Genomic DNA, 24,669 nt, shown 5'->3' on the forward strand with positions numbered 1-24,669 from the left:
GTTGAAGTACAAGCTCCTAGAAGGTCTGATAGGTTATTAGACCACCTGCAAGATATATGCTTATTCATGAACAAGGCCATGATGAGTCTTGTGTTGGATGTGATCCAATGAATTTCAAAAGGGCAATATCTGACACTGATTCAACCAAATGGCTTGAAGCCATGCAGTCAGAAATGGACTCTATATATTCAAACAAAGTCTGGACATTGGTGGATCAACCTGAGGGAATCGTTTCTATAGGGTGCAAATGGATCTACAAAAGAAAGCTTGGGGTGAATGGGAAGGTAGTGACCTTCAAAGCAAGGCTGGTTGCAAAAGGTTATACTCAAAGACAAGGAGTTGACTATGAGGAAACTTCTTCACCAGTTGCAATGTTTAAGTCCATTAGAATACTACTAGCCATAGCATCATGGTATGACTATGAGATATGGTAAATAGATGTGAAGACTGCATTCCTCAATGGAGACATCAAAAAAAAAAAAAAAAAAAAAATTAATTATATGTCTCAACCCGAGGAATACACATCAGTAGGAAGTGAGCATAAGGTATGCAAACTTCAGAGATCAATATATGGTCTCAAGCAGGCATCAAGGATTTGGAACCTCAGATTTGATAGCACTATCAAAGAGTTTGGTTTTGCTAAGAATCTTGAGGAACCATATGTGTACAAGAAAGTTAGTGGGAGTTCAGTGACATTCCTAGTACTTTATGTTGATGATATCCTGCTCATTAGGAATGATGTAGGATTATTGCAATCAACTAAAGTATGGTTAGCCAGTAGATTCTCCATGAAGGACATGGGTGAAGCATCCTATGTATTAGGAATACAAATCTATAGAGATAGATCAAAAGGATGTTGGGGCTCACCCAAGCCACATATATCGATACCATTATAAAACGATTCTTTATGGAAGAGTCCAAGAGAGGATACTTACCAATGTGTCATGGTATTACTCTATCTAAAGCTATGTGTCCCAATACTGATGAAGAGATAGAGATGATGACACGTATTCCATATGCGTCTGCCATTGGTAGTATCATATATGGTATGATATCGACACGTCCTGATGTTGCTTACGCTCTGAGTGTTACAAGCAGATATCAGGCGAACCCTGGTCCAATGCATTGGAAGTCGTGAAAGATATTCTTAAGTACTTGAGAAGGACTAAGAATTTGTTCATGGTTTATGGGGGTGGAGAATTGAAATTGGAAGGCTACACTGATTCTAGCTTCCAATATGACGTAGATGATTCGAAATCGACCTTTGGCTTTGTATTCATGCTATATGGTGCGGCTGTCTCTTGGAAAGGTTCCAAGCAAGACACCGTTGCGGATTCCACCACTGAAGCTGAATACATTGTTGCATCTGATGCAGCCAAAGAGGCAGTTTGGATGAGGAATTTTGTCCAAGTGTTGGGCGTTATTCCTAATGGAGTTGATCCAGTCCCGTCGTACTGCGACAACACTGGTGCCATTGCGCAAGCAAAGGAACCAAGGTCTCATCAGCGATCCAAACATGTACTAAGGAAGTTCCATATCATACGGGAGATTGTGGGAAGATGAGACATCAGTCGAAAGAGTCCCTCTGCAGATAATGTTGCTGATCCACTTACATAGCCCTTGCCAGGACCATTGTTTCAGAAGCATCGCGAAACAATGAGATTAAAGTTAAGGGTAGTTGGCTCTAGGACAAGTGAGAGATTGTTAGAGTAGATGCCCTGCAAGCCAACGGTTGGCTAGGGAATTTATTGACTCAAGTGTAATAAACAATCTTTATTTTAATATAATTTATCTTTTAATGGTTTCGTAATACTTTATCTGTATACCCATGCAAGCAGCATAGATAAAGTCCTTGATTATGCTTTAATGCAAATGAATCGTAATTCGATGTTGAAACTCATTTGTAAACACTGCATATTCTAAATTCGTTCCTAGTCGATTCAGCCGCCTAAAACATGGATAAAGGTCGCTTGAGCTCGAGACTAGCATCTGTGATGTTGTGTACTACGTTTCTTGGTAAGGGCATAGAGATGTCCAAACATACAGATGGGTAGTCATATGATGATTATACCGAACAACCCTCCCTCGGACTTTCCAAGTGGTTATCATTCATCGAGAGGATAAGTCCGTGGTTATGATTGTACACCATTAGTCCTTACGACCCGGGACAACACTGAGGCTCTATATGCTAGGGCTGTGCTTTGACTCGTTTACCGGCTCCAGGAGAGTCATCAGGTGGCGAGGTTGGGTACAGTTGCGACACATATAGGAGCCAGTGCATTGTAGTCGGGGATTCACCGCTCACCTATGGGTGTGGATATCCTATGTGATCTAATGAAATAATAGTGTATGGAATCTCTGGCCAGAGTATGAGATGTATATTGGAGAAGGAGTTCTCTAATAGTACACGCGATGCCACTATTATAGTTATCACATAGTTATCGAATTAATATGCAACCCTCGATGAACCAATGGTTGCAGATTCGATCGGGATATATGAGATGAAGGGACCGTACTGTACGTTAATCATAATCGACTGGTTCTTGCAGGCACTATCAGTGATACCTAGGGGATCATGGGGCGATGCTACTAGACGCTCTTACCATGATCCGATGGGTGCAATTAGAAATGAGTTCTGACATTCTTGATCAAGGCGTTGATGAAAAGAATGGGGCTAACTAGGGTAAGCCCGAATAAAGGATTATGTCCTGAATCACAAAGAGTTGTGAACCCACGGCTAGCTGTATCCCTGAACCATTGAGGGTCACACAAGCACTGAATCGTTTGTTCCCGTTGAGAGAATAAATTCAAGGAGTTGAATTTATATTATGATATAGTAAATTCAAGGAGTTGAATTTATGATAATTAAATTTATGAGATAGTAAATTCAAGAAGTTGAATTTACGAAATTTGGAGAAAATAAATTCAAGGAGTTGAGTTTATAAATTGATAATTTAATTTATTAAACTCAAAAGTTGAGTTTATTAAATATTAAATTTTGGAGGTGATAAAATTCAAGGAGTTGAATTTACAGTTTATATAATAAATTCAAATGTTGAATTTATAATGGGTTTAATTTATTAAACTCAAAATTGAGTTTTTAAATATTAAGTTAAAATCTATAGTTAACTTAATTAATTGTATTAATTAAGTAAATGATGGATTAAAGAAATAATAAGGATTTTATATTCTTATTTGCACACCTTTCGAAAGTTTGGTCAATGTTTTGAAAAAGAAAAGGACTTTGAGTTGGCATGTAATTTTAGAATCTTTAATTACCTTAATTAATGAGATTAATTAAGTAAATATAAGATTAGAAGATATGATAAGATTTTTGAATCTTATTTTACGTGTACATGCATTCAAAAAGATTTTTGATAGAGATCAATTTAGAATCTTTCGGCTCCTCCCAATTCATTGGTGCAGCTTTCAAAATAGAAAAGCTCTCGGCTCTCCCCAAAAGAATCTCTCGAAAATTTCTTAAAGAAAAGCAAGAAAAATTTGGCTTAGATTTTGAGTCGAATTTCTCGTGTTATATCTCTACGCAAAAGTTCTTCTAAATTTCTAGTGCAATTTAGAAGAGGAACAAATATTTCAGTCGTGGACCGGATTAGGAGATCGAAGAATGTTCGTAGGGATTTACAACAAGAGCTACGTCCGCTAATACCGGTGTAGTTGGAGCCACGTGATTTATTCACCAAAGGTATTATTAAACTCCCTATGAATGTTTTTGTTAAAATCATACGAGCGCCCAAAGCAAAACATATTTTGATTGTCAAAATAAAATAAAATTTTTAAAACTTCCGCTGCGTTTGGGCGTGTAGAAAACCGAGATCCGACAAAGAATTTAGTTGGGGAATGCAGGAACTCAAGCCCATTGAACCAGCTACCTACGAATGGCTTGCGAAGAAGCCTGAGAATCATTGGACCAGGTCACACTTTAACATGGGTCCAAAACATGACATCTTGAGAAACAATATGTGTGAAAGTTTTAATCGTATGATATTACAAGCTAGGGAGATGCCGATATTCCAGATGTTCAATTCGAAATGAAATATGCAGATGAATAGATCTGTGGTGAACAAGGAGAAGACAGAAAAAAATTAGCAGTGGGTTTGTCCGAAGACAAGGGATGTGTTGGCACAAAATTCGAAACCGGCTTCTGGCCAGATATTCCTCTGTGCAGGAATGTCAATGGGGTGGGTATGGCTAAATCCAAGACCCGCTCCATGAAGAAAATTTTGACTCATTATCCACCTCACCCCGGTTAAATATTCTTTGGACACGTCCCACCTCGAATACGAAACGGGGCGAGTTAGACCCATGAGATCCGAATTTTTTTTAAAATGAAAACATTAATCTTCTTTGAGAGATACCTTAAGGCTTGAACCACTAGCATTAGCGTATAGTTATGGTGGTGCAGGGACAGTAGGGCTTTATTTATAATTTGTCTACCTATTTGGATAATAAACTAAAGCCCAACCCAAACAGAATAGACATGTCTATGGTTGACCTTGATGTGTGATACTAAAAAAATAAAAATTAATAAAACTAAATTTTAGAATATTTATATCCACATATATGGGGCGGGTATGAGGCGGGTATTATAGGACCCATGACCCACCCCATACCCAGGGCCGTGCCTATTAAGAGGCAAATGAGTCCAATGACCAGGCCCATCTCTTTTTTGGGGCTCAAAAATTTAAAAAAAAAATTATTATATATAATACTAGTTACTAGATATCCCAAAACCAAGTATTTATTAAATGGAACTTTCTTAGCGTGTTAACGATTTATTCACCAATCTTCCCCAATATTCATATGTAGATAAGCCTTAATCGACTCCAGTCATTGCGTCGTCTCTAGGTTTGTTTAAAAGACCCGTGAGGAGCTGTAAGTCTATTTTCTTGTATTTGCTTTGTTCGGGCTTCTAATTTTTTATTGTAGTTTTTTAATTTTTTCGGGGATTTATATGATATCTATAATCTATGATTTTTGACTGAAATTTTGGTAGATGTAATGCTTATCCGGCTTTCAAATCCTCATATTGCTTATAAAATCTTGTTGACTGTCTCGGTCACAGTAGCAAGTGCAGAGCGAAGTTTCTCAAAGATAAAGCTTATCAAAACTTTTCTCTGATCAACAATGTCACGAGAAAGATTGAATGGATTGACTATATTATCGATTGAGAAAGAAATTACTGAACAACTTGATTATACAAATTTGATTAGTATTTTTAGCTTTAAAACTGTTAGGCGGGTTGTTTTTTAGTGATCGTTTGGACATGTTCGATATTTTTATTCTTTTAGTTTTTTATATTGTCTTTGACGAATGGATTAAATTTGAAAAATTGCTATGGAACTAAAAAAATATGAACACACATTATGATTCAGATGCCTCTTTTTAAAAGTTAGACTCATGCCCAAATATTTTTAGGATCGTCCCTGCCCATACCCATATGGGTCTGAAAATTGGACCCGAGACCCGTCCCATGACCCATTTAATATGGCCAAATCCGTTCAGATGGGGCAGATCCATTGCGGGTCTGGGTAAAATCCAGACCCATTGACATCCCTACCTCTACGATGTCAAATGAAATGTATTTCCAAATAATGACTATGTCTGAGACATAAATAAGGTTCGGTCGATCCAAATGTACTGCCCGCACTGGTCGATCCAATGGCTCGGATTTTTCCTAGTCAATATTTTTTTTTTACAAGGAGGTGGGCCCGGATCACTTATGTGGAGAGATCTGGACCGTTCATTGCCCGTGCAGTACAGACACTGTCTGCACGGGCAGGATGAAACAAACCCATAAATACTAAAATACATCACTACTGCCTGGCCAAGATGTACAACAGATGTCATGTTGTATCAATCGGCTCTTGGAATTTGATTCGATGGAAATTTCATAACATTTTAGAATCCAAGACGAAGAAAATATGATTATACTATGAGAGAAGAAGCCTGAAATACCCGCTACAAATTAGGTGTATAAAAACAATGATTTCATTCTCAAAATGGAGTGAAATTTCCGATTGTGATGACATTGAAAAGAGAAAAAATTCGTCTCTGCTCGAAATTGAAATAGAAATTTGGGCATCTGAATTGTGATTCTAATTTGATTGAAATTTTACACCTACAAAAGGATTCTGATTTCCAATAAATCTCAAAATATTTCCAATAAATCTCAAAATATTAGGGGGTATTTCGAGATAAGTTGTCATCCAGGGATTGCTTTGCAATTACTGAACCTTCACAGATTTTACCTATTTGATCGTAATAATCAGCAAGGATCTTCCATATTCATAAATTCAAGAGAAGCAGCTCGGTGTACACATATACCTGTAAAATCTGATCAAATAATTGGAAGCAAAATTGGAGATCTACATCATATCTACGATCAGCCCAAAAATGGATCTGAACCCTGTTAGTTTTTGTCATCTGGTTTACTTTCCAAAACGAATACCATGAACACATGCTGCGTTTCTGACTATTAATTTGTGTGTTACAGATGATTTAGTGACCAAGTCTATTGTATTTTGTGATCTGGTAATAAAATCGACTACATTTGTTGTATCAGGACTTGGGGGATCTGATTTCTTTTGATTGGGCTGGTTTTTTTGAAAAAAAATGTGAGTTTTTAGGGTTCTTGTTTAAATTCGATGAAATGCTAATGGTTGGCCTGAAGGCTTGCAGTTGCAGCCTTGTTGGTTGCTGCTGATATGGCTCGAGCTTGTTTGATTTGTTTTGGGATAACATTCGAAGTTGAGATTTATGCTGGGGGCAAATGATGTAGTGAACGGATGGAATATCTTGATTTTTGATTCAATGATTTGATTTGGTGATCCTCTGTTTGATCTATCTCATCTGCTTTACCTGTTAATTATTCCCGTAATTGATGTTCTTCTAAGTAAATTCTTGATTAGATAGAATTCTGTCCGATAGATAGGTTATACAAGTGCATAAGACTATCTGACAAAAGTGTTCTATAAGATGGTATTTGAAGCCACAAGTTCTTGCGTTGCTATGAAATTGTGGTTTATCTAAAAAACACATTTCATTTTTTAAAATGGCATTCTATCAAAATGTATTCCATTTTTGTTGTTGATTTCTTGGCCATCCAGGCCCTCGATATCCCTTCTTAGTTCTAACCAATCGAGTTAAACAAAACTAACCATGTACTGACGCTAATTGGATTTCTTTCATGTTAATGTCTTTGACAATACATCCATAGACTACTTTGTGTTGAATTCTAGTATTTAGAAGCAAATGGTCGAATGTTGAACTATTTTGTATGAGAAAAGCATAATGCTCAAATGTTGATCCATGTTGTATGAGAAAAACAGTAATTTATGTTTTACCTGTTTGATAGAACCTTTTCCAGTGCATTTCTTCTAGTATAAGAAGAGTTAAATTTTAGTCTTTGCCTGGTATACATTTGATTCTAGTTTTCTTGAATTTGTCTTATCGTATTATTTTGAATACCTAAAGTAATATAGATAAGGTATTTACATAGATAAAATCGATACAACTTCTTTCTGATATGCACAATAAGTTTAATAAACAGTGATGGAGTGCTCACCTCTTTTTTTTTTGTGCCCAGCCGTCAGGGGAGAATTATGCTCATCCAAAGATATGCTTCTTCCATGTGCTTTTCAAGGTTAAACATAGTTTCCTTTTGTCTTTTTTGGTATTTATGATTTTAATTTTATTTATTGATTTCCTAATGATTAAAAATTTCTTTGTTTTGACAGGCAGCTGCTTTGGCATTTTATATTCTTTCTGCTCTCTTTTTTGATAGTTTTGTCATCATTTTTGTGGCGACTGTACTTTTATCTGCTCTTGATTTCTGGGTAGTCAAGAACGTTAGTGGACGCATCTTGGTGGGTCTTAGGTGGTGGAATGAAATAAATGACGATGGTGAAAGTGTGTGGAAATTTGAATGTCTCGACCAAGATGTGAGACATCTTAAATGTGACTTTGCGTTTGATCTTTGCATCATTATTTTAGAAGTTGTGTTACAGTGGATAATAAATGTTGTACACCATATATCCTCTTTTTTTCAGTCACTTGCTCGGATGAACAAGAAGGATTCATGGCTGTTCTGGTGGACCTTGTACCTCACAGTAAGCAAATAAGTTAAATTAAAGAATTTTGATTCAAATATCACGCGGTCGCTGGAACGTTGTGAAGCATATAAGCAAAAGTATTCTGTCAAGGCTTTGTATAATCATTCACTTTCTTCAACAACTAAGGAATTTAACCTTATTTGCCATCATGGTGGACTTCAAGATTGCTTTTATTTGATACTTGCTATTTGGTCTCAATCATTTGTCATATGGACGGCATTTTGAGAAGCCCTTTCCATTTGGTATCTTGAAATCCACCTAAAGCATTGCCTTTTCTTTGTAGGCGATCGCATGGATATTCTTTGCTATATTCTCTATCATTAGGTTTCAAGCTGATTATCTTCTTGTTGTTGGTGTATGTTTGACACTGAGCATTGCCAATATTGTTGGATTTACCAAATGCCGTAAAGGTATGTGGACTCACTGACACACATATCATGTTTTGGTTCTTGTTTTACAATGCAAATATCACGTTTTGCTTCTTGCTTTACTTTGACTGTTGCATAATGCATGGTATGGATCTCAAAAGTAACTTAACTATAATGTACTTGATTTGGGGGAGCAGAAATCCCATTACCTCACTTTAGATAATAACTACGATATTCTAAACCAATTTTGGATTTGAACTCTTTTGAAGGTTGTTTCTGGAGATGCCTTTTGTTTTAAATGCCTTACACACTGGCTAGTCTGAAAAGTACCTCGTCTATCAGTATTAAATGATGGTTTGTGGTGTCCTATTCGAATTCCAAATTTGTGGGTAGGAATGTGCTTGTGACTCATGGTACTGCTGTAACATCAGTTCTGTACCATTATACAAAGAAAACATGAAAAAATTGGTTGGATGCACATAAATGACTCTCACTTGGTTTTACAAGGGATCTCTCATTTTGAAACTTACTTACACGGTGCTTCTTGTTTACATGAAGTTGCTATTCGTGCAAGTCTTGTTGTTAGTTTGCATTAGTTTGGACTTTGGAGCTAGTTACTATGTCGTACCGACAGAAAGATTTTACTTATGAGTCTTCATTCATATCCCGACACAATGAAGAACGTAAATTTCATCGAGATAGCTCGGAATTGAAGGCAAATTTTGTTTTTAGTTTTTCGTTTGATTAATCTCATTGAGAAATTATACCGGTCTTTCATCTCGCAGATGCTAAGAAGCAGCTTCAAGCATTCGCTACGCAGACCATTGCGTCTCGATTCTCATCTACCATTCAATCAGCATTTAGTGTCGTTTGAATGGTTTATACAAAATCGACCTGATGAGAGAGAAATATGATGTTTGGAAGAATTTGTGGTCTATGACCTACACAATTTTTGTGCTTCATGGTGTAGTGACAATATATATCACCAGCAAGTGGAAGAGGATCTTGTATTGTTTCAATTTGAGACCTTGTTAGGAATCTAATCGTTTGATATATCTTGTTGCTTTTACCTCATGTTGCCTCATGCTGATGAGTTTTTGTATTTGCAAGAATGTTGATGTATGGAGTGTAAATGTACTTCAAAATGTAACTATTACTTATTAGGCAAAGGATAATCGGTTTTGTTCTCCTTTCCATCGTTTTTATGAATGAATTTTTGGGAAATTTTTAGGAATAACATAAATATTTGATCTTGTGATTTGAAGGAGACAGAAGATAGTGCAGCAGTATTTTTTTTAAAAAGAAGATAGTGCAGCAGTTGCATCATCTGACTTTTTGTCGACGTTGTTTGGTTAACACCTCAGTCTTCTCAAACGTGGGATAAGTTTTACTTGTACGAATGGGCAAGGATCATAAACAATGAAATAAGTTGATCTATGACCACCAAGTTCTCAAAAACAATTCATTCATTAAGTTTTGATCATAATCCAATATTGAAATCAAATCCACCAATGACATATTAATGGCATGAGCAATGGTGCACGCGGGTAAAAACATGAACACGGTGTCAAATCATCTTCCCAATAAAGCAACTCGATCCTTCTGTACTGCTTGCGACAGATTAATGTCAAAGAGCTCACAACGAATTGGCATTTCCATCTCATAAAACGGGTTCTTCAGAACGTAATCAGTATATAGCTCGTAAATACATTTCAAGAGACCCTCCATATGTTGGACACCAGGTTCGCTGACCACAAAGAATTTGGTACCTGAAAGAAAATAAGTGATTAGCATATTTTCATTTGTGAGACGAATATGTTGGTTTTGACAACCAGAAACAATGAAGAAACAGGTTTTGAATTAAGAAAGCTTTCAGGGCTTAGCTACAACATCCACAAAATTTATTATCAATCAGAATGAAAGTTACCATTACAAGAATAAGACAATCAAGTCAATGTAACTGATAATGTCTTCAATCTTCCGTTCAGCTTCTGTTCATAGTCGACCATTCACAAAGAGGATAACAAGGAATATGGAGCTCTTTTGTGCAGGGATCATATGCGACTACCGTGCTCAATCATTTGTTCAATGCAGGACTTGCTATTGATGCTTATTCTGGAGCTTCATTCTAACGGGCCATTTAACTATGTTTACTTTAGATGTATCAGGGCGTTGATGAGTCATCATCATTCAGGAAAATTCAAATCAGACCGAACAATTCACAGTTATCTTTGCATTTACTTGACCAAGCAATCTCCAACTACACTTGATACAAGTCTTTAAAAGAACATACAAAATAAGTATAACACATATGCAAAAAAAAGTGTTATATATTAAATCATACTAATATAAACTATTGGAAACCACTATCTCAATACTCCTACTAGTTCGACAATAATTCCAAAATCTTGTCAGGGTGTGCAAAAAGAAAACCGATAATTTTCTTTCACCATTAGGAAGTAAGAACCACCGAAGTGGAGAGTCAAAAGTATATAACCACTAAGGACGATAGAATCCCAACTATATGGATTGGAGCAAATTCTAGAAGGATGAGAGCACTATTTTAATTACAGCAATTTATCTAGTATGATATTATCGATTAATGAAATTCGATGTTAACTAGGAACTCGAGTCATTAGGAGTGTAGAATTTCTAACTGGTGGGCATAAAAGTCAAAAGGGAACTCCTTTACATGACCCCAAAGTTGGTAGGGATGCATGGCAAGATGTTCTTTCCTTTTGGAAGTCCCATCGACGTTGAATCAAGAGCTTGCTCGTGCGGCACCGGATGTGTTTTTCTTCATCTACCAATTCCTAAAAATTAGAATTTTGTACCATGCTAGAGTGTTTCTAACTCAAGTGTTGCCAAGGCTATAGGTTGTTGCATGGATAACATGTTTCGACAAAAAAACAGAAGTAGAGCTTAGTTTATTGCTCTTCAACCTTTGTTTCATTCAGGTAATATGTAACATTATAATATTAGAATGTCTAAGTATAGCTTAAACTGTTTTATACTTTATCTTTATGTTTCTTCTTTTTGAAAAATATATTTCAGAACTTGGACATAATTCTATGAATTTGAGCCAACGATGCTAAGCAAGTACTGCTACAATCACTTCCACTGATTCAACATTCTTCAAATTGATTGATAATTTTCACCTTTGGCAACCTAGACGACTTATACATCAATAATATTTTCTTATAATTGTTTGAGATTGAGCTTTTTACTCTCTGTCTAGCAGGTGTAACTAATACTATAAATCTGCCACAGTCTACAACATACACAAGAAAAAACAGATCCCAGAAAACAACAGAAACAACAAAGCGAGATACTGATCATCCTTACAAAAGATAAAGGAGGCCAGGAAAAAAAACAGAGAGAGAGAGATTGTTTTCACACCAGTGAGAGATTGAAAGCAATGGAGATCAAAAGTATCAGCTTGGAGAAGCTCAATTCCCAGTTGTTGAGATATGGCATGCATTGAATGCCACAAGCTTGCTAGTCTCAAACTATCGTTTGTATCCATTCTTCCAGCTGACCCGTAATCCTTGAAGACATAAAGATGCAACTTTTAATTCATCTCTTATATAACTTACAATGCTTGACTAATAGAACAGGGGTGTGTGCGTGTATGTGCTAACCTTGTAGAAAATAAGACCGCCTGATTTGTTGATAATATAGAGGCTGAAAATCGCAGCCATTGACTATGAGGTACTCTTATCGAGATTTAATTTCGGAATCTTCAGTGGAAACTCCACAGTGATTGATGTTATGCTGAACAAAAATGAAAATGTGATTGTAAGTGCCAACAACTGCAACGGGCTTTGCATCAATTTGCTACATTCATCAAGTTCAGAAAGCTAATAGGCAGATCACCACCATCACATCCATAAAACCTTCGTCAAAAATTCACCAAAAAATTCCAGGGGGTGTGAAAACTTAGGCGGCCTATTTCCAATAACAATATTCCAGCTAACTAATATACAGAAGCAAACCCAGATCCCAATAATCAATTTAAATCCAACAGATTTGCAACAATCGGAATCACTAAACGACAAAGGCTGTACGTTAAATCACCAACTCGAAAACATATAAACACAAAGATGGAAGGAGAAAGATACCTTTGGACTCCGAATTCAGAAAATTTTGGGATGATCTTGGAAGCTGCAAATGAGGATCTTGGGATGATTTTGGAAGGTTTAAGCCGTGTTTGGCATTTGCTTTTCTGGCAGTAGGTAAATATGTAGATTATAAAAAAATATGACAATTTCATAAATAAATTATCCTAATATTAAATTTTTCACCACATTATTTTTGAAGAAACAAAATTAGTATCCATAGTCTTGTGGATTTTAATTAAATTAAGCAAAAATTAACTTATAATCTAAATATTTTACTTGTAGTCTCGTGTGAGACCGTCTCACGGATATTAATATGTAAGACGGGTCAATCCTATCGATATTTACAATAAAAAATAATACTAAAAAATAATACTCTTAGCATAAATAAGAGATTCGTCTCATAAATACGATCGATAATACTGTCTCACACAAGTTTTTATCATATTTTATAGTAAAAAAATGAATAAACATTTTTGTTAGTGATTATGTGACAAATTATGATATTGTAATAATTATCTGTCTAAGAACTATAGAAGAGGCTTGCCGATTTTTTTGAATAGGACTCTTGTGAGACGGTCTCACGAATCTTTATCTGTGAGACGTGTCTTTACCGATATTCACAATAAAAAGTAATACTCTTAACATAAAAAACAATCTTTTTTATGAATGACCCAAATTAGATATTCGTTTCACAAAATACGACTCGTGAGATCGTCTCACACGAGTTTTTGTAATTTTTTTCCCTCTTTTCTCGAGAAAACTCAACACCAACTATCCCTCAAAAAACATAATAAAAAACACAATTTTTTTAAAAAGTTATGTTGAGAAAAATTGAAAAATATGCAAATATCTCGAATAAAAGCAAAAAAAATATAAAAATATGTTTATTTTACATAAATATTTACGAGGAAAAAATCGTAGTCTCTAGTTTTTTTTAATAGTCTTTAATGTTAGAACAACGAACAATGTGTAAGTGTTTTTTCTTTTATTTTATTTTTTTATTTTTGATTACGCACCACTGCACTTGCGAAACATGTCCATGTGTATAATTTATTTAGTATTATATGATATAAATAAATAGTATATTTTTAATTTTCAAATAATTAGTTTAGTTATGATTTATATATATATATATAAAATAGATTTTTCAAATATTTGATTTCATTATGTTTTTTTACATATAAAATAATATAAAATTAATTTTTGAGAATTTATTATCTTATCTATAATTTATAATAGTTAGTTGAGAACAATATAGAAAATTTGATGATAAATGTTTAATATTACTAAAATATATATAAATTCACATTTAAATATCTATATAATATAAGCGTAATTTTGGAAAACAAGTTTAGCAGACGAATTATCACAAATCTATTGTACGTGCAATTTTTTTATATTTTATCACATAAATATGTACGGTAAGTGTTCAAGATATCAATATTATATATATATATATAATATTGATATCTTGAACACCTACCGTACATATTTATGTAATAAAATATAAAAAAATTGCACGTACAATAGATTTGTGATAATTCGTCGATAATCAAAACTGAATATATATATAGAAAAGATTGTTGACAAAATGAATAATTTTCAGAAGCTAGCAATGAATGACATTTAACGAGACGAGGACCGGAGCCAAACTTTGATGATTGCAATGGTGTCCAAATGTTAGCCATGCGCGCTACCAAACTTCCCCGATAAAATTCCCATTGAAGAAGGGATAGCTTGATCGAGGTAAGAAATGGCGGTACAGGAGGAGAACTCTCGACCCACTGTGGAGATCAACGGCCTCAGCTTCACTTACCCAGGAATCAATGGCCATCCTCCGCCCGGTTCCACCCCTTTGATAGATGAATTTTCCCTCACTCTCCACTCCGGAGAGCGTTGTCTTCTTGTTGGTTCCAATGGCGCGGGTATTTTGTATTTTCATTGAGTATTTTCAGATCTTTCTTTTAGTTCGGATAATTCAGTAAAAATTGATTCTTGATTGTTTGGTTATCATTAGGATAAGCAATCACGGTGAACTAGCCTTAGTTTCTTGATACGGTTCAAGAGTTGGAATTTAACCAATTGGCGAATGGGCAATTGAGCAGCGGCGCCTGTTAGCATGCAATGCATATGATAGTCATATGCCGTGTATGAAACTAATAGCCTAACTGTTGATATGCTGCCTGGGTTAAATGTAATCTTGGCTACATTGATGAAAACCAGAAAAAGCGTAATTGAGTGTTAAACAACTTGCCAAACTGCTTTTATTGTCGGCAATAATGCATGCATTTATTGCATGTCGGGTGAAGTTTGACTATTTTTTGAGGGAAATAAAACTTGGGTTGGCTGCAGACAATTTGAAGAGGAATTGTTTTACGCGTTTTTAACGCGTGTTCACACGGTCCAGGGGCTCTATAAATAGAGCTCCCTCCTTCATTCTGAAATTATCCCTTCTTCGAGTTTTTTCTCATCTTATAAGCATTTGAGTGCTTAGTTCTATAATATTTGTGAGATGTTTTGTTATCCTGTATTAAGAGAGTGTGTGTTCTCTTTGGAAACACAGTGAGTGAGTTGTACACCATAAAATATTATAGTGGAAATTCTTTTCATCTTGTCCGTGGTTTTTACCCTAATAATTTTTAGGGGTTTTCCACGTAAATCTCGGTGTCCAGTTTATTCTTTATTTTCGGGTTTTATTATCTTAAATTCCGCACGTGGGACCAACAAGTGGTATCAGAGCCTTGGTTTAAAATTTCTTAAAATTCTGAGTATGCTCTGTGGTTGCAGCCTAGACTGATCTTCCACATCAGAAAAGATTTTTTGAGATTTTTTATTTAAGGCGGGATTATTTTGTCCGGTCTACTAAAATTGTTGTAGACATAATGGCGGGAAGGTACGAGATAGCAAAATTCAATGGAAGCAATTTTATGCTGTGGAAAATAAAGATACAAGCAGTTTTGAGAAAGGAGAATTGCTTGGCGGCTATTGGAGACAGACCGGTGGAAGTTACGGATGATGAAAAGTGGAATGAGATGAATGATAATGCTGTTGCCAATTTACACTTGGCTATAGCTGACGAAGTTTTGTCAAGTATATCTGAGATAAAAACAGCCAAAGTTATCTGGGATACTCTGACAAAGATGTACGAGGTCAAGTCCCTACACAATATGATTTTCCTAAAGAGAAGGCTTTATACTCTTCGGATGGCGGAATCTTCATCGATGACCGACCATATCAACACACTAAATACTCTATTTGCCCAACTCACTTCCATGGGGCATAAAATAGGGGAAAATGAACGTGCGGAGCTTCTACTTCAAAGTCTACCAGATTCATACGATCAACTTATCATCAACATTACCAACAATATTCTTATGGGCTTTCTAAGATTCGACGATGTCTTAACTGCGGTTCTCGGAGAAGAAAGCCGGCGCAAGAATAAGGAAGATAGGTTGGTAACTTCGAAGCAGGCAGAGGCTTTACCGATAATAAGAGGAAGATTTATGGACCGTGACTCCAGTGGGAGCCAAAGGAGAGGTAGATCAAAGTCCAGAAGTAAGAAGAAAAATATTTACTGCTTTAAATGTGGCGGTAAAGGGCACTTCAAGAGAGAGTGTACGAGTATCGAGAAAAGCTCTCAAGGAAATGTGGCTAGTACTTCAGGCAGTGGTGAAATATTATTCAGCGAAGCGACAACAGTTGCAGAAGGCAGGCACAAATTTTGTGACACATGGATTATGGATTCAGGAGCGACGTGGCATATGACGTCTCGGAGAGAATGGTTTGATCATTATGAACCAGTCTCAGGAGGATCTGTATTCATGGGAAATGATCATGCCTTGGAAATCGCTGGGGTCGGTACTATCAAAATTAAAATGTTTGATGGCACCATTCGCACCATACAGGAGGTACGACATGTGAAAGGACTGGCGAAAAATCTTTTGTCCTTGGGGCAATTGGATGACATCGGGTGCAAAACTCGGATCGAGAAAGGGATCATGAAAATTGTAAAAGGCGCGCTTGTGGTTATGAAGGCGGAAATGGTTGCTGCAAATCTGTATGTACTTTTGGGAGAAACACACAAAGAGGCAGAACTAGCTGTTGCATCAATTGGTTCAGGAGAAGAATTAACAGTGTTATGGCATAGAAAGCTCGGGCATATGTCAGAACGAGGGTTGAAAATTCTCTCAGAACGGAAGCTGCTGCCGGGACTTACAAAAGTGTCGCTACCCTTTTGTGAGCACTGTGTTACCAGTAAACAACACAGATTAAAGTTTGGCACTTCTACTGCCAGGAGCAAAAGCATATTGGAGCTGATTCATTCGGATGTTTGGCAAGCACCGGTTGTATCCCTAGGAGGAGCGAGATACTTTGTCTCGTTTATTGATGATTTCTCTAGGAGATGTTGGGTGTATCCAATCAAGAAGAAATCAGATGCTTTCCAGATCTTCAAAGATTTCAAAGCGCGGGTTGAACTTGATTCTGAAAAGAAAATCAAGTGTCTGAGGACTGACAATGGAGGAGAATATACCAGTGACGAGTTTGATGCATTTTGTCAACATGAGGGCATCAAAAGACAGTTCACGACGGCTTACACACCTCAACAGAATGGAGTGGCGGAGCGGATGAACAGGACCTTGTTGGACAGAACAAGAGCTATGTTGAGGACTGCAGGTCTAGAAAAGTCATTTTGGGCAGAAGCAGTCAAAACCGCTTGTTATATTATCAATCGTTCTCCTTCAGTGGCGATTGATCTGAAGACTCCGATGGAGATGTGGACTGGGAAGCCGACAGATTATTCTCATTTGCATACATTTGGAAGTCCGGTGTACGTTCTGTACAATGAGCAAGAAAGATCGAAGTTGGATTCGAAATCCAGAAAATGTATCTTCTTGGGCTATGCTGATGGAGTTAAGGGGTTTCGCTTGTGGGATCCTACTGTTCACAAGCTTTTCATCAGCAGGGATGTTATCTTCGAGGAAGATAAAGTAAAGGGAGACAAAGGCACACAGAATTCAGAAACTACTATTTTTCAGGTGGAAAATAAGACAGACGAAGGTCAAGTTTCTTGTGAAGCAGTACCAGAGCACGAAGAACAAGAACAAGTTGAGTCTGAGGTTTCCAATGTGAGGCAGTCAACTCGAGACAGAAGACCACCAGGTTGGCTTTCAGATTATGTCACTGAAAGCAACATTGCATATTGTCTATTATCAGAGGATGGTGAGCCATCGAGTTTCCACGAGGCTACTCAAAGCTCGGATGTATCCTTATGGATGATAGCAATGCAAGAAGAGTTGGAGGCATTAGACAGGAATAAAACTTGGGATCTTGTTACACTACCACGAGGGAGGAAAGCCATTGGAAACAGATGGGTCTATAAGATCAAGCGTGATGGCAATAACCAAGTGGAGCGGTATCGTGCTAGATTGGTGGTAAAAGGGTATGCTCAGAAAGAAGGCATTGACTTCAATGAGATATTTTCTCCTGTGGTTCGGCTTACAACAGTCAGAATAGTGTTGGCATTGTGTGCGGTGTCTGACCTACATCTAGAACAGCTAGATGTGAAAACAGCATTTCTTCATGGAGATCTTGAAGAAGAAATCTATATGCTCCAGCCAGAAGGTTTTGCGGAAATAGGCAAAGAGAACTTGGTTTGCAGGTTGAAGAAATCTCTGTACGGTCTCAAACAGGCGCCGAGGTGTTGGTACAAGAGATTTGATTCCTATATCATGAGCCTTGGATACAACAGACTGAGTGCAGACCCTTGTACTTATTTCAAGAAGTCTGGTGATGATTATATCATTTTGCTGTTGTATGTGGACGACATGTTGGTAGCAGGCCCCAACAAAGATCAGGTCCAAGGATTGAAGGCACAGTTGGCTAGGGAATTTGATATGAAGGACTTGGGACCAGCAAACAAGATTCTAGGGATGCAAGTTCACCGAGACAGAAGTAACAGAAAGATTTGGCTTTCACAGAAAAAGTATTTGAAGAAAGTCTTGCAACGCTTCAACATGCAAGATAGTAAGCCAATCTCGACCCCTCTTCCTGTTAACTTCAAGTTATCCTCCGAGATGTGTCCTAGCAGTGAAGCAGAGAGGATGGAGATGTCTCGAGTACCGTTTGCATCAGCAGTGGGAAGTTTGATGTTCGCCATGATCTGTACAAGACCGGACATTGCTCAAGCAGTGGGAGCAGTTAGTCGGTATATGGCGAATCCTGGACGAGAGCATTGGAGCACTGTTAAGAGGATCCTTAGATATATTAAGGGTACCTCGAATGCTGCATTATGTTATGGAGGATCAGATTTTACACTCAGGGGCTATGTCGATTCAGATTATGCAGGTGATCCTGATAAGAGAAAATCTACTACTGGTTATGTGTTTACACTTGCAGGAGGAGCAGTAAGCTGGGTTTCAAAACTGCAGACAGTTGTGGCGTTATCTACAACAGAGGCAGAATACATGGCAACTACTCAAGGTTGCAAGGAGGCAATATGGATTAAAAGGTTATTGGAGGAGATCGGGCACAAACAAGAGAATGTTTCTTTGTTTTGTGACAGTCAGAGTGCCTTGCACATCGCAAGAAATCCATCCTTTCATTCCAGGACGAAACACATTGGAGTACAATTTCACTTTGTGCGGGAAGTAGTAGAAGAAGGAAGCGTGGATATGCAGAAGATCCATACGAAAGAAAATATAGCTGATTTTCTGACCAAGCCAGTGAATACTGAAAAGTTTGAGTGGTATAGATTCTCAAGTGGTCTAGCGGAAACGTAAGCAGCAGGTAATGGCAAGATTGAAAGGATGTGTGGAGATGTGTTTGATTCTCAATCAAATCTCCAAGTGGGAGAAATGTCGGCAATAATGCATGCATTTATTGCATGTCGGGTGAAGTTTGACTATTTTTTGAGGGAAATAAAACTTGGGTTGGCTGCAGACAATTTGAAGAGGAATTGTTTTACGCGTTTTTAACGCGTGTTCACACGGTCCAGGGGCTCTATAAATAGAGCTCCCTCCTTCATTCTGAAATTATCCCTTCTTCGAGTTTTTTCTCATCTTATAAGCATTTGAGTGCTTAGTTCTATAATATTTGTGAGATGTTTTGTTATCCTGTATTAAGAGAGTGTGTGTTCTCTTTGGAAACACAGTGAGTGAGTTGTACACCATAAAATATTATAGTGGAAATTCTTTTCATCTTGTCCGTGGTTTTTACCCTAATAATTTTAAGGGGTTTTCCACGTAAATCTCGGTGTCCAGTTTATTCTTTATTTTCGGGTTTTATTATCTTAAATTCCGCACGTGGGACCAACATTTATGCTGTGTGGGTTAAACGTAATGTTAGCTACATTGATGAAACCAGAAAAGGCATGATTGAGTAGTCCCCAAGGAACTCATATCCTCTCCTCGTCCCTTATTCCGTTATTCATCCTCTCATGTTCTCTTCCTTCTTAATTGACTAGGTTTTTATTATAGTCAGACACACACCAGAATAATGAATTCTAGATACTATGACTTGGTTCATGTTCATGCAGTTGTCAAATGAAGATGGTATGAAAATGTAGCTGAGAGAAGAAATTGATCTTGATTATTCTTATTATTTTTCAAAATGTAAACACTTTACACTTACATACTTTTATCATTTTCCTATCTGTATGTATATCCCAAGACTGTCTGAAAGGCTCCATACTTGGTCTTTGGTATAGTACAAGTGTGTCATGGCTTAAAGTGCTAAATACAAGTCTAATAGGTAAAACTATACAAAGAAACTTTGGGGTTTAGGGCACACAGAAAAGGAGCTATCGTAGTGTAACTTCAGTTCCCAAGTGCTAAAACCCCAAGTTTCACTGCCCCAAAAATGGTCAATAATTTGAAACAAAGAAACTTAGGGGTTAGCCTTTAGGGCATCATGGAAAAGGAGCTATCATAGGGTAACCTCAGTTCCATGTGCTAAAACCCCAAGTTTCCTTAGCACATGATAGATTTCCTCTGGGCATTATACGATAATGACGCACTAGTAAGTCTAATCCCTTTCTCTGGTTCTCACTGCTCTTCTATATTTGACATCCAACAAACTACCAATTGTACTTGTCGAATTACAATAAAATGTCAAAAGGTAATACAATCAAGTTTTAATTAATTATAAACTGATTTATGTGTTCTCATTTTAATACAGGGTCAATTCTCCTCTTTTATCTTTTTAGTTCTTTTTTTATTCCAAAATTTTTATTGTTCTAACTGTTGGTTTATATTATTGAATTGTGAAATGCATATTTATTTTTAGGATCCAATGGCTGTCAGCCAACAGTGAAACAATTCTGGTCGAGCATATTTGCAATAATACTGTAAATGCTTATGTGATTTGGGGTTTTCTGGGAAAAGAAATTTTTTCTGGAGACTTTTCATGTTTAGTCCTTTTTCTTTCAGGTGCCTGTTGCATTTTTTCCTCTAGTGGTCATTGTATAATCTTGCAAACATTTGATTTTTCTTGTACGGAATTTTATCAGGGAAAACAACTTTACTGAAAATAATTGGTGGGAAGCATATGGTGGAACAAGACATGGTAAAGGTTTTGGGAAGATCCGCATTTCATGACACAGCATTGACGGCTTCAGGAGACCTCTCTTATCTTGGTGGTGAGGTTGGTTTTAAATTTTATTTTTACCTTCCCCTGTTGTGTCAGTGGTTAACCTAGCTGCTTATAGAAATGCAACTTTTGGGTAGTAAATGCTGTGAGAATTAAGCAAGAGTGGAGTATTAAAACACAGTGAAGGATAGCTAGTCTCACTCTCATGCAAACTTAGTTTCAACTTCACAGTTTAGAGTGTCTTTTTGCTGATTATTTGTGTATATTTTAGTTTAATAGAAATCGAGCCATCGCAAGTTATGTATTGGCTATAAGTGAGTGGTTTTTTCTGGTTTAATTACAGTTCTTCCATATAATTCCACGCATAAGGATAATTATTTTTGGTTCATATTTTCTGATGAAATCACATCTTTTTTGCTGACGGTGCCTTAATTTGAAGGAATAAACTGTTCCTAATATGAAGTGAGTGATGTATTCTTTGATTACAATGTTTATTGTTTTATGGTATGGATGTGACTCTGAAATGATTTGATTTTAAAAATATATTTTGTATTTAGTGGAGACGAGAAGTTGCTTTTGCTGGTTTTGAGGTTCCAATTCAGATGGAGATTTCTGCAGAGAAAATGATATTTGGGGTTGCAGGAATCCATCCCCAAAGACGAGAAGAATTGATCAAGGTATAAGAGTTTTCCTGATTTTTTGGTTTTGCTCCCTTTTACTCATAATGATTACCTTAAATCTTGATATTAATTTTTCCATCCATGGTCATGTTAGTTGTCACTGTTCTGTAAAATGCTTCTCGCTACAGTTGTGTAGAACTCACTTTCTTGAATGATAGCTAAGGCATTACAGAAGGCTTTAAATTGTTCTTTTTCATTGACTTAATATTCACTGATCAAGCCTTATCTCCTGAAAAAGTGGACCATCTAAATATATTGGGGTTTGATGTTAATTACAACATGCCAATCTTAACTCCGACCATTAGCACTATATATATGTGTGTGAAATAACATTAGAGACTTTAAGGTTACATTTGAATTGATGGAGGTATTTCAAATCCTTGATAACAAGTCCATTGGTTTGATTGAGCAAATCTACTAGGCAATGAATTGCAAATCTCAAATAGTTATTTTTTGAATTATTGTGGTATATTTCAATTTCATCCCAATATAGAGTCATTTCAAATCCTGCATTTAATCCAAATGCAAGCTAAAGTAATATGAAATAGTGGGGCAACTAGGATAACATTATCACACCTAAATAATTGGAATCAATTTCATTCTTATTTTATAAATGTTAATCATACAGTCAGACCCATATTAATTGGATGTCCTGGTACACAGCGAGTCTCGCTATTTATGCTTCAAATTCATCATAATCAACATGTGTATTAATCTTTATACAAGATTTTGGTTAATCAATTTAATTAGCATTAAGAACTAGCAATTTGAAAGTTTGATTATATTTGAGGAGATTGATCTGCACTCTGTGAATTGCAGTAGTAGATAATTTTCCTAAACTCTAATTGGATACGCACTTTTGTAACCATCCTGCACATTCTTCTGCACTGTCTTTGGATATCGTATGGATTATTTTTTTGTACAGACACAAGTGAACTGGTTGGTTCTTTTGGTGTAGGTGTTGGGTATTGACTTGTCGTGGAGAATGCATAAAGTATCTGATGGTCAAAGAAGAAGAGTTCAAATATGTATGGGCCTTCTAAAGCCATTCAAGGTGAATACTTATTATTTTTCTTTTTGGGGGAAGAAATACCCGGTTTCCAAACTTTTCTCAGTCTATTTACCTCTACTTCAAGCCAGTTTGGTTATGCTTCTTGTGGTTAGGTACTATTGCTGGATGAAATAACAGTTGACTTAGATGTGCTTGCACGGTCTGACCTTCTAAGATTTCTAAAGAAAGAATGTGAAGAACGTGGTGCCGTAATAATTTATGCAACTCATATTTTTGATGGTCCTTGAGGGCTGGCCATCACATATTGTAAGTTTCATTTAGCTCCTCAATGTTGACTGCATTATAAGTGGTATACGTCACGTGTTGGATATCGTCTTGAATTTTCATCAGGCTTATGTGGCTCGTGGGAAGTTGCAGCTAGCGACGCCAATGAATAAAATCAAAGATATTAGCAAGTTGTCACTGATGGTTAGTTGCTCTACTTTAAAAATAAAGCACTTCGACTTGAGTCTTTGTGACCATTCAATTAGGTTAAGGGTGGAGCAGGTTCTAATTCATAATGATTAATGGGTACTATCTTGCTATTAATTATGGGGTATATTTTTTTATTTAATCTACAAAAACCGTGTGGCACTTAAAGCATTCATATTACAAATGTCCTATGTTTAGTTGGCTGTTTCTCCTGTGTACTGGTTTGATGTGAAGTTTTATTTTGAGAAATAAGCATTTCAGAGCTGAAAAACATTTCGGAAACACCGTAACAAACTTGTGAAACATTCGGTCATTTATAATGAAAGCGATAATGATGCAATCATGAATCTTGTACCTTCTGTTGATTTTCTTCATAACGTCTACAGAAGTGGAAAATATCAGATGCATCATGAAAGCGTGTTCTGAACCCGTCTTAAGATAATGACTTTTGCTACCTCGTGTTTATGAATTTGCAGAGAACTGTGGAGAGTTGGCTGAGAAAAGAGAGAGATGATGAGCGGCAGCGAAGAAAAGAGAGGGAAGCTAATGGTACTCCAGAATGTGATGAAAATGTCGAAGGCAGTCGTGTAGCTGGTGATCCAGCTCGCACTGCTGTCCGCATACTAAATAACGGGTGGGGTGCTGGGAGGCTGAATTCAACTGTAGCCGGTGAAGAAAGCTTCTCCTTCAGCTCTAACAGGGTCCTCAGATAAGAAAACAGAAGTTTTCATACCTGGCTGCAAACTATCATCATCCCACTATATGGCCGATTTTCCTGGCTTTTTTTTTCATCTTGTCCTAATAAAAATGCTTATACACTGAATTACTATAGTAATTCCTTATGTTTTAATATTTCATTTTTTGTGATCTATATTTCATTTCTTCTCGTCCAGTGGACAACATTATATAATCCATTCCTCATAGATTAGAGTTTACATTGACATAAAATACTATATGATCCTTATTGTCCGAAGTTTGAAAATTGTATGCAGTAAAATTATGTTATTCCTTTATGTTTTAATATTTCGTTTTTTGCGATCTACATTTAATTTATTGTCGTCTGGTGGGCCACATTATATAATACATTCCTCATGGATTACAGTGTGCATTGACAAAAATTACTATACGATCCTTATTGCCCGAAGTTTGAAATTTTATTCGGTAAAATCACGTTACTCTTGGGAATTCGAAGCCGTTGTTCATCAATGGGTCACATTTTGCATTGAATTTCTCGTTATTCTTTATTTCGTTGACTTCAGTGTGTTTTATCGAATCTGCAAAGAAAAATCTATATAAATT

General features: G+C 36.5%; 3 protein-coding genes across 4 annotated transcripts; 2 read left to right on the forward strand and 1 right to left on the reverse strand.

Moving 5' to 3' along the window:
- The first annotated feature begins 6,269 nt into the window (after positions 1-6,269).
- On the forward strand, positions 6,270-9,618 carry LOC140826854 (Golgi apparatus membrane protein-like protein ECHIDNA). The gene is made up of 6 exons (XM_073189372.1): positions 6,270-6,429; positions 7,607-7,663; positions 7,758-7,961; positions 8,070-8,129; positions 8,416-8,542; positions 9,286-9,618. The coding sequence occupies exons 1-6, from the start codon at positions 6,415-6,417 to the stop codon at positions 9,372-9,374; spliced, it is 552 nt and encodes a 183-aa protein (XP_073045473.1). The 5' UTR covers positions 6,270-6,414; the 3' UTR covers positions 9,375-9,618.
- Positions 9,619-9,913: 295 nt separating this feature from the next.
- On the reverse strand, positions 9,914-12,747 carry LOC140826855 (uncharacterized). Of its 2 annotated transcripts, none has more exons than XM_073189373.1 (4): positions 12,622-12,747; positions 12,142-12,274; positions 11,900-12,047; positions 9,914-10,269 (listed from the first exon to the last, which is right to left on the reverse strand). In XM_073189373.1, exons 2-4 carry the CDS (start codon positions 12,199-12,201, stop codon positions 10,073-10,075), a joined length of 405 nt encoding a protein of 134 aa, XP_073045474.1. In that variant the 5' UTR covers positions 12,202-12,274; positions 12,622-12,747; the 3' UTR covers positions 9,914-10,072. The 2 variants fall into 2 exon arrangements, with proteins under 2 accessions (XP_073045474.1, XP_073045475.1); XM_073189374.1 differs by having other exon boundaries at positions 12,142-12,396.
- Positions 12,748-14,200: 1,453 nt separating this feature from the next.
- LOC140826856 (ABC transporter I family member 20-like) lies at positions 14,201-24,375 on the forward strand. The gene is given in 8 exon segments (XM_073189375.1): positions 14,201-14,546; positions 21,128-21,261; positions 21,765-21,884; positions 22,846-22,941; positions 23,052-23,180; positions 23,182-23,205; positions 23,290-23,367; positions 23,847-24,375. Coding segments are annotated over 8 exon segments (990 nt in total). The 5' UTR covers positions 14,201-14,374; the 3' UTR covers positions 24,084-24,375.
- The last annotated feature ends 294 nt before the right edge of the window (positions 24,376-24,669 follow it).

Source organism: Primulina eburnea, chromosome 3, assembly GCF_022965805.1.
Source record: "Primulina eburnea isolate SZY01 chromosome 3, ASM2296580v1, whole genome shotgun sequence".
Classification (NCBI taxonomy): domain Eukaryota; kingdom Viridiplantae; phylum Streptophyta; class Magnoliopsida; order Lamiales; family Gesneriaceae; genus Primulina; species Primulina eburnea.